A 9,987-nucleotide genomic window follows, 5' to 3' on the forward strand; every position below is an offset into this window, starting at 1 on the left:
TTCCCTGGCTAGACTGCTACATATTAGCATCCAAGGGAGTGATCTCCACAGGTACCTCAATTCCTAAGGGGCTATTTGTCAATTTACGAAACTGCGCTTGGCCATTGTTTTGTTCTTTTCTTTCTGGTTTTGGCTATTGGAGTATTTCATTGCGACTTTTTGTTCGACCTGCTGAAATACACTTTTGCCGCGTTAGCGTGTCTTTTCCGTCTGTGTAATTGGCATACTTGATGGTAAATAAATGAATTAATAGAATACACTGTGCAGTCCTACTAAACTGCACATTTTATGCATATTTTGAACTCACGCCTATATTGCTGCGTCAGCAGCAAAGCTAGTACTCTGTAGGCGAAACAGCTGTGCGTGCGTGTGTGTGTGTGTGCGTGCGTGCGTGCGTGCGTGCGTGCGTGCGTGTGACACTGACGCAGCCGGAACAACGAGGACTACATAAATACATGATTGAGCATTGCGTGCTGCTTGGTTGCGGTTTTTTCAACAGCACGAAATCAGGGCACTCTGCCGACACCGCCGCGAGAAATATCTTCAGGAACTGCACAAACGAGTAGGCGATTTAAATAACCAGAAATTAATATTTATTTTGTGCCTAATAGAGGTAGTACAAAAGGCACGTTGGCCTTTGTGTTTTGGCTAAAAAACACACAACATCGGGTAAAACTTTATGAAACAGAACAGAAACAAGATGCCGATATGTTCAACGAAGTTGCTGTAGCATTTATCTTTCCTTTGCTCTTAGCGAGGCGCTTTGCTAATCTACCGCTCTCTTAAGCACGGTAGCCGGCAGAGCTGTGCACCTGGCTGTGGGGGGAAGTGTAACCGTAGCTGTATCCGTGCGGCGTGCGGTGTTCATAGGGTCCGTAAGCTCCGTAAGAGCCGTAGTAGCCCCTCTGGGACATGTAGTTGTCGTAGCGGGTGTCGAAAAGGCCGGTTCTGTAGGCGCCGTATGGACTGTAGGCACCGCCGTAACGGTATGAGCCGTAGCGTCCGTAGCGGCCATCATTATAACCAGGATCACCCGCGTAGCCTCTGTAACCTCCGTAGCCTCTGTATCCAGTGTAGCTGCCGTAGGCACCACCGTAAGGTCCGTTGTAGCCACCTGCATAGCCCCCAGTGCCGGGAGCATATCCGTATGCTGGACGGTATTGTGATCCGTAGCGTCCGCCGGAGTACGCGCCGTAGTAGCCGTCTCTGCCGTAGTACGGAGCTGTGTATCCCCGACTGCCGTAGTAGCCTCGGTTGTAGTAGTCGCCGGTGTAGGCTCCGGTGTTGTACAGGGCAGGGTTGTACGCCCCGGTGTTATATCCCGCGCGCTCGGCCACTGATGCAGCCAGCACGGCTGACAGACCGAGTAGGACCTGCGAATACGATTGTATTTGTCACTCCGTTATTTATGCTCCAGTGAAGAACCAATAATTAAGACAGATTTCTCAACTATTGTTATAATCATCGTCATTATCTTAACTCTGAGCCCAGAATAAATTAATGAGAGAGAAAAGAAAGCAAAACTGCCGCAAAAAGAGAGAAAACGCCAAGGGAAATGGCACAGAGATCAGGCGGCTAAAGCGGCCCAGAATAAACGCAGAAAAAGAATAAATACAAAAGGAAGTAAACAAGGTGCCCAAATAACGATTACGACATGCAGGAAAGCCTATGTGTTCTCACCAAAAGCGCTAAGAGAAATGGAGAAGACACACCGAATTCCTCGAATCGTGCACTGACATATGCACTGCAAGAAAATAAACTCAGCCAGACAATTACCTTCGTTGTTTGGAATGAAACCTTGCGTGTCGAGGCCCCTCCAAGAATCTCTTGTTGGCAGGTGTTTCAAGAAGCGTTGGACAGACATGCCAATTCATGCCTGGATCACGTTATCACGCAGGACCCGTTCTTCATAACACTCACTTCTCGAATCACCTGGATACCTAGCCTCCATGTAGCACCGAAACCTGACAGCAATGTTACATTTCCGCTTTGGTCAAACGTTTAGAGTTTGTTCTTTGCGTACTTTTTCTAACGTTTCCGTAACATTACAAATAGTTGTTGGAATAACATTTTTTAAATCGAAGCGTTTAAACAACGTATATGCAGCCTTCCCTAAAATGGCAAAGTAACCCTGCAACATACATGGCAGTAATTAAGTTACTGTAATAAAATGAGGCAATTAAATTACTTTTCTCGGTAATTTATAATGTAATTCATTACTTTTCGGAGCTTGCAATTTAGTAATCTAATGAACTACATTGGAGCAGTATTGACAGGGCAAAAGTAATTTATTACCACCAAAATTACTTTTGCTGAGTAATGGGTCCGTGCTTGTTCTTGTATCTGCCATGCTTTGGCCTCGAGTTTGTGAGGTGGAGCGTCTACAAAGCAGGAATAAATTACGGAGAGCACTTAAGACTACTTCCATGCTTTGAAGGCAAAAACATTCATTTTTTAATTTATATTTTTTCTTACTTTCTAATAACACACCTACTCATTAGCTCACAGCCGTAAGGCAACGCATGCATTAAACTAACCATTATTCGCCAAGAATGAACGCGGTTTTGTGGTCCATGGGTTGCGTGCTCGCCTCGAAGTCTGAAGGCCCTTGGTTCGATTCGCTGCACCTTCGGAAGAAACTTTTCTCTTTGCTGATAACGTCATTGGGGACGGTGGACCACTTTTCTCGGACGCCGACAACAATGTCAGGTATCATTGCTAGTGGGACGCAACCAGCAACGCGCAACCAGCAATAGCGAAAGCACTGCAGGGAAGCGGCGACGCGGACGAGAGGCAATGGCCACCAGGAGTGTTCCATGACCATGGCATGTCGTATGGCACCTTCGCGCAGACGCACTGCGAGCGCTTCAAGACTGCTCCATAATACACTGTTACGTCGCCGCACTGACAAGAAGTCTCAAATGACGTCGTCTAAGACAGTTGGTTGCGAGTTTTCGGGAAAACTAGCTTTTGTGCCCGGATTTGAAGCCCTATTTTTAAATCAAAGACAACACAGCCAACAGCGTCACCGCGACATACAATTTATTTCCACAAGCTTGCCTTCAGAATGCATCGAGTGAACAGCAGAATTGGCAGCTTCTCTGCACCCTGGTGCAGTCGATGCACTCCTGCTGTTTACGTGGACGACAAATTGTTCCAAATCAGCAGATTGGGCTATATTACGCATTGAAAGATGCACTTCTGATTGAAAAGTGATGCAAGAAAGATTTCATCTACGTCAGCAAAGCGGCTGTTCTATGAAGCCGTTCTTCAAAGAGGGGGCGAAATTCCCGACGCCCACTTTCAAGCTTAGTGGTGGTACAAGCCAAAAAAAGCTGAAAATTTTGCAGGAACTATGACCAATGCGCAACTTTTTTAGCATCTAAACTAAAAAGTAATTTAAAAGCAATTTTCAGTACTTAAGGCAAGTAATTGTAATTTCGTTACTTTTTCAGACCGGTAATTTGCAATGTAATTTAATTAATTCGCGTGATTTTGTAGGTACGTATTTATTAATGTAATTTAATTACATTTCAAAAGTAACTTTGCCATGTGTGTCCTGCAAGGTCATATGCGCCAATTGGGATCTGCCCTAATCAACACTTCATTTGGAGCATGGGGCCACACGGGCGACACGCACTACGATACGCCACAACTAATAAATAGAACTCATACACCAACCTAGAATCGGATATCATGACCTAAAGCTTATATAGCCAGCCTTGAAGGGTGCCATAAATGATAGCGGCGGATGGGTCAGATGCAAAGTCTTATCATGAAATTTTTTGGGCGGTGCATGCAATCTATTGGAGGCACCATCTCAGATATTTAACAGCAAAGTTCTGCTGGTTGAAAATATAAATACTGCACACAAAGTGGAAAAAAGTTCGGAAACACACTGCTTGAAATTATTTTGAACGTTATGGCTATGGTTTGTACATTATAGTGAAATTAAAATTTGTAATGTTGTTTCATTCTTATAAATTGGTTTGATTTACTAGGAAAGCCAACCATCCCCGAAACCAAGGAGCGTAGGGAGTATCTTTCTAATTTTCTTTTATAATTATGTAGTTTTTTGATCAATGGGAGATGATGAAAAGCAGAAGAAAGACAACCATATGTCGCCAGTGGTATTCAAACCCACGCCCCCCGAAACTGCAAAATTAAAAATAATAATAATAAAAAAGACATCTCCATATGCTCTTTGGTTTCGGTGACTTGCCATCCGTCACGTATGTCGTAACGAGCACCTCTTTCCATTCACTTCTCTGCTGATTGTTTCATCGAGGGCCTCGATTCTGGCAGCCTTGATGCCGTAGGTAACAAAAGAGGGTTCTCGCACAGCTTCCGCCATCACCGTTCGATTACGTTCCTACGTGGCACTCGCGGCAATATAGGACGTACTACGCCCGCCGCTATGGACGAGAGTGACGCTGGTGAACACTCTCATGGTTCGCTTACACTGCGCATAAATGCCCCTGGAAAGCAGAAGACTGGACAGCCGTCGCCGTAGCTCGAAATTCGGAGGTCGTGGGTTCGGGTCCCACCGGCGGCGTGTGGTAGTTTTTCTTCTGCTTTCATTAATCTTCCATTAATAAAAACTACAAACTAAAAAAATACTAAAAAAGAAAATCCCCTGTGCTCCTTGGTTTCGGTGACTTTTCGCTTCCGTCATTTTTGTCATAACGAGCAACCATCTAGTTTTATTCCTTGTTTGCTGTTTGTTTTTTCGAGGTTTAACGTCCCAAAGCGACTTACGCTATCAGGGACGCCGTGGTGAAGGGCTCCAGAAGTTTCGACCACCTAGGGTTCTTTAACGGGCCTCTAGCATATCGCCGCCATCGAAATGCGACCGCCGCGGCCGGGATCGAACCCGCGTCTTTCGGATCAGCAGCCGAGCGCCATAATCACTGAGCCGCGGCGGCGGCACTTATAAATTGACTCAAAAGTAACCTTTTGGACAAAGTATTAGCGCACTGATGTTTTGTTTGAGCGTTAAACTAATATTTACCACGCAAAATATGACGTCATTTTTAAAATTTTTAACATTAGCGTAACGATCCAAAGTAACATCGCTGCTTTACACAAGCCTCATTGAAACTGACTCGTCTTTCACGAACGACCGTTTTCTAAGCAAGCGACTGGCTTATCCCTGGTTTATGCCAGCTGGAGAGAACTCAGACTGAATTCGATTTGTGCCCGACGGCATTGGAAATAGAATAAATAACAACGCCATTACAAAAATGCACTTCAGTGCCGTTATGCAAGCCGGGAAAGATTAAAATTGAAATTTATAATCAAGGAGATCGGTCAAGTATGCGGACGTCTTAGCTTTTGTCCCCGGCACTTTTATTCCCGCGTTCTTTCACGCCTGGAATTCCTCAGTGGTTAGGTAACCCTGGGAATACCGCTCTGCTCGGACGCTTCGTTGCGCAACGTCATATTAAAGTTGGAGTGAACGAGGAGGGTATTTTCGGATGAGCGCACGCTCAGAACGTGGGCCACGTCCGAACAGGTTATGAAGGCGCTTCCATTGCATTGCGCGCCGCTGATTTTAGAATGCTCTACGAGCTCTGCCGCTGTCGGCGCACCTGTCGTCGACAATCGCTTCCAGCCTGAAGGCTAGGTATAAGCCGCTGGCCGGAAAAGTAATTTTGCGGGGTTGACTTTCAGACGGATAGAAAGCGCAGGCTGTTTTGAATGTGGCGCGTCAGTTGGCTGCGGTGACGATGGAGAAAGAATCGCGCGAATATTCTGGGTTTCATTACGGCATTCAGAACGCGCCCGAAACGTTGAGCGCGATTATATAGACGAAGACAACAGCTGGCGACGAAAGCCGCTGAGATTGTTATGGATCCATTTCGAGAGCTGGAACACCAAATAAATAAGCAACCCGCTATTAAACTTACGCTTACAAAGTTTTCTTTCCTTCTTTTCCTGCAAAAGTTTCAACAAATGTTGAGTGCGCGAAGTTGCCGTCTGTTTGGCGACAGGATGAAATGAATTTCCTGAAACGTTGCCAGGGATTCAAGCCGTTGGGTAATTCCGCAGCCTGTGCAATATATAGCATTAGTTGCTGTTACACTCACGTGCGCTGCCTTAGGGATATTTAGCTGGCACTCCTTGCGTATACATGGCGGCCCGCCTTATTTGCGACGCGGTGGAGCATTTCTCGAGCGCAACGCGCCCTAGTTGTTTCACGTCAAGAGGCGTCACTTGCAGACCACCGTTTCCGCTTGGGTCAGCACAGTTTACAGTTGTGGAACTGTTGTGGAAGCTGGCTGGAGATCACCTGCTGTTACCTTTGTAGTTCACAGAGCTGCTAGTTTCATTGCTTTGGAGCTAAATAAGTGTCAACGCTGGAAGATACCATACGTTGAATCCTGCAGTTTTTCAGCACACCTTGCTGTGAAGACGCACCGCGGAGCAGCGAGGTGAAAGAGGAAAGTGGGAACCAAAACTTGCAGCTGTTCTAACACTTCTGAGTAAAAGAAAAAGAAGAACATAAAACTAAAACAAAAGGCTAAAAAGTAATCGCATCAATACCTTGATGTTCATGGCGCAAAGTCCGTTAGGGGACGTCCGCTCCTGTTCCAGAGAAGGTCTTCTGTGACGGAGGACGCTATGGAACCCGGCCGGTGGCTTATGGTGTCGGACGCTACGGGTTCGAGGTTTTTATGCTGTCCAGTCTAACGCAGCGTGTCCGACCGCTCCCCCTCGCACCCGAGCACGGCCGCGCACGCATTGGGGCACCATCGGCCAGCTGCGGATGGTCCCGTTCCATGAGAGGAGGAACCAGAAGAGGAGGAGCATCGGGCCGCTCATTGTCCAGGTCGCAAAGGGTTGCCGCTGTTCATCACGCCGCGCGTGGACCAGTATGCACGCCCGCCCTCGTGCGGTGAGACCCACACCCCGCAATCTCTCAATCTGCTGACCGGGACACATGGCACATATCGTATGCACGTGGACGACGGGCCACGGGTGTCCACGGCGAATGCTCTTCATGAGTCATCCGCCCCGAATCTGTTTGTTCTTTCAGTGATGAATGGCTTTTTGAGTGGTGCGCTTTGCATGCGAGATTTCGTCGACACTTGCACATCTCGCGGAGCTGTGGGAAACGCGAGCGTGTCCCCTGGGAGAATATTCGGATCTTGTTTTCCATGAATACTGATAAGATAGGAGCAATGTTGAACGAATGCGGTTCGTTTGGAAAACCGGATGAAAGGCGGACGGTACGTTAGTAGGACGAGGTTACCCTTGTCTAAAAGAAAAAAAAAGGTGAAGATTGTCTTCCCCATCCTTGAATACATGCTGGAGTCGAATACAGAATCTGTAAACGAGGGTAGTGGGTCGCCTGTTATAATGAAGGTTTTCAGGACAGAGCTGCTTAACGTTCATCTTACGCGCACAACGATGAGATATTTATGATCGCTTGTACCTAGCAAGAACATAAGTAATCGGTGAATAGCCACAAGTAATGAACATCTGACTGTTAGACTAAGCACTGCGTCCAGCCCTCTTACTTCAAGCACAAAAAAAAAACATTTACAAAGAAAGTCGTTCGTGATATTGAATTCGGCGCGGTAATATGGAAAACCAGCTATTAGGTAGAAAAAGTTGACAGTTGTAGTGTTCGCTACATCTACAACAAATTTAGGAATTATGATTATCCATATACCCTTATGAAAACTATAAATTAAAACCTCTCTGTACACGATGAAAGATAGCAAGGATACAATTTTAGCGCTTCTTGATTCATGCGAAGTTCGGCATCTCGGCAATACCTTACGTCGCACTGACTCGCAAAACACGACACACACGACTATACAGCTTGACTCCTCACTTCGCTAAAACAAACAGAGCAAATTCAAATAAAAAATAACCTCTTAATGAACTTGCTGCCTGAAGTGGTTTTAAGGTGTGGAAACTGCAAAAAGGCCATTAGCAGCATTTTTTAAGTACTGAGAGAAAAAATTTTTGCCTCTTTATTTTTTTGTCTTAGCGGTGCTGAATGCGCATGCGAAATGTTTCATATGTACAAGTTCTCTTGCATGAAATTTCAAAAATATCTGTTTGAAATACTATTTGTACAATGCAATGGAACCATTGCTCCTTTGTATTTTGCTTTTGCCATTCCTAGTTAGACCAAAAAGGTGTGCAGTATAATGCAAACAAAAAAACTTAATTCTGAATTCCGGCAAGAAAGCGGCTTCGTGATGGAAACCATCGAACGCGTGGCGATATTCGGGCTTATTAGGATGTTCCCTAGCGCGGACACAGACATACGGAGCTCTCGGAGGTGTTCAACTCCCATCACTTGCTGCTCAGTGGGAGCAGGCCTGTGTCCAAGAGGAGAAACATTTGGCAGGGGCCAGCAGGGAGGTGAGTTTCAGAGGTTTGCTGGGAATAAGGTGGCAGAAGCTGGCGTAGGGCAACGCTAACTGAATATCAATGTCCGAGGAACAGCGGTGGACGCAACGGGACTATGGCAACGACGAAGAAGATGATGATGATAGTGTGCGAATGTAAAATGTACCACTGATACGACCTCGCATGAGCACGTCATTTCTCAATATTTGACGCTATAGGAGAGGCGCTATTGCACTTATATTAGCGGATCCTTGTATGACGCGAAACAACTGGGGCATGGCCAAAGGAACCGGGTTGCCCGAGACTACGTTAGAAATTCAGGGGCCTTGCACGATGCTCTGGAGTCCTCACCGCACTGCAGGCGACAGGCTGTGCTTAAGCGAGAGTGTGCAAGAATATGTTGTTGTTGTTGCGACTGAAGGAAGGATGAAAACGGAAGTGCACAGGCCTGCCCACTGGCTCCAGCTGAGCCACAGTCGCTGCCACGTGCAGATAGTGGGAGAGCGGGAAGAGATGTGAGAGGAAAGATTGAAAGAACAGCGTCGCAACAACCGCGCTTGCCGAAGCGACGACGCTGGCTGTAACAGATACTCTAGCCACCGCTGCAAGAATAAGGTTCGACACTGAGGTTTTATATGAATGAATGAATGAACGCGTAACTCTCGCTGACAATGAGTAGCTCTTCCACGCGATCGGGTGATCACCCCGTGCATGCAGCCGTGCGTCGCGGCTCCTCCTATAGCCCTCGCAGGTCAATGGGTGGGATGCGTGGTCCTAAGGTGCCGGGAACGATTCAAAACCCCCTCGGACGCTCTGTGCGCGTCTGTGTAGTCGTTATAAATAGTTGTGGGGGAAAGGAACCGCAGGACTGTCGCAGTTGGTGCACACCTGGAAGAAGAGATCAATGAAGTAGTGAAAGGAGCATAGATCTAAAAATAAAACAGAAAACATTTACGTTTGCTCTCTCTGAGGCTCGCGTGAGCCGAGAGAATATTCCATGGCTAAGGCCAACTGGTTCCAACTGTGCCGAAGTTAGCCAGGATCGCAAGAAGTAGGTAGGCTGATCAGGAAGAAATAGAGTGTATAGTGCCGCTGTGCACTGCAAGAGGCAGTACTACATGTTCGCGAATGGCGAGCGGCAGTTTGGGCAGGACGGATCTGAACGGGGTCGATACAGGTAGGGCATAGCGGGAGTAAGAACTGCGTTTGTTTAAATCTTTCTTAGGATGTTAGCTTGAGTGATATCTAGGTCAGGGTGGGTTCTAGGAAGGCGTAGCTGTAAGCTACAGAGCCGCTAGTAGTGCGATTTGATTGAACGTTTGTATACACTAAAGCCGCGTCACTGGCCAGGGGCTTGGTTAATTAGGGTCATAGGTGCCCGAATGTGAAGCTCGCGGGCGAGATGATGGAGCAGTTGATTTATTACCGGCAATGCCTGCGGGATTAGGCGCTCACCTGATAGCGACCGAGGATGGTGACAGTGCGTGTAAAGATAATTAGAGGTCCTCTCGGAGATCTGCAGGTGTTGTACGCTGTTGAAAAGAATGAATGGCGACCTTAGGGTCTGTGCAAGTTGTGCAGGCTGGTGTACGTGATAGTTGAGGAAAGGGTGGGATT

The 9,987-nt window shown here is 46.8% G+C and overlaps 1 protein-coding gene across 1 annotated transcript; it reads right to left on the minus strand.

Annotated features, from left to right (window-relative positions):
* Positions 1-550: 550 nt before the first annotated feature.
* Positions 551-6,670, minus strand: LOC144094872 (uncharacterized). The gene is made up of 2 exons (XM_077628750.1): positions 6,547-6,670; positions 551-1,373 (listed from the first exon to the last, which is right to left on the minus strand). Exons 1-2 carry the CDS (start codon positions 6,556-6,558, stop codon positions 783-785), a joined length of 603 nt encoding a protein of 200 aa, XP_077484876.1. The 5' UTR covers positions 6,559-6,670; the 3' UTR covers positions 551-782.
* Positions 6,671-9,987: the final 3,317 nt, after the last annotated feature.

This window comes from Amblyomma americanum, chromosome 6 (genome assembly GCF_052857255.1).
Source record: "Amblyomma americanum isolate KBUSLIRL-KWMA chromosome 6, ASM5285725v1, whole genome shotgun sequence".
Classification (NCBI taxonomy): domain Eukaryota; kingdom Metazoa; phylum Arthropoda; class Arachnida; order Ixodida; family Ixodidae; genus Amblyomma; species Amblyomma americanum.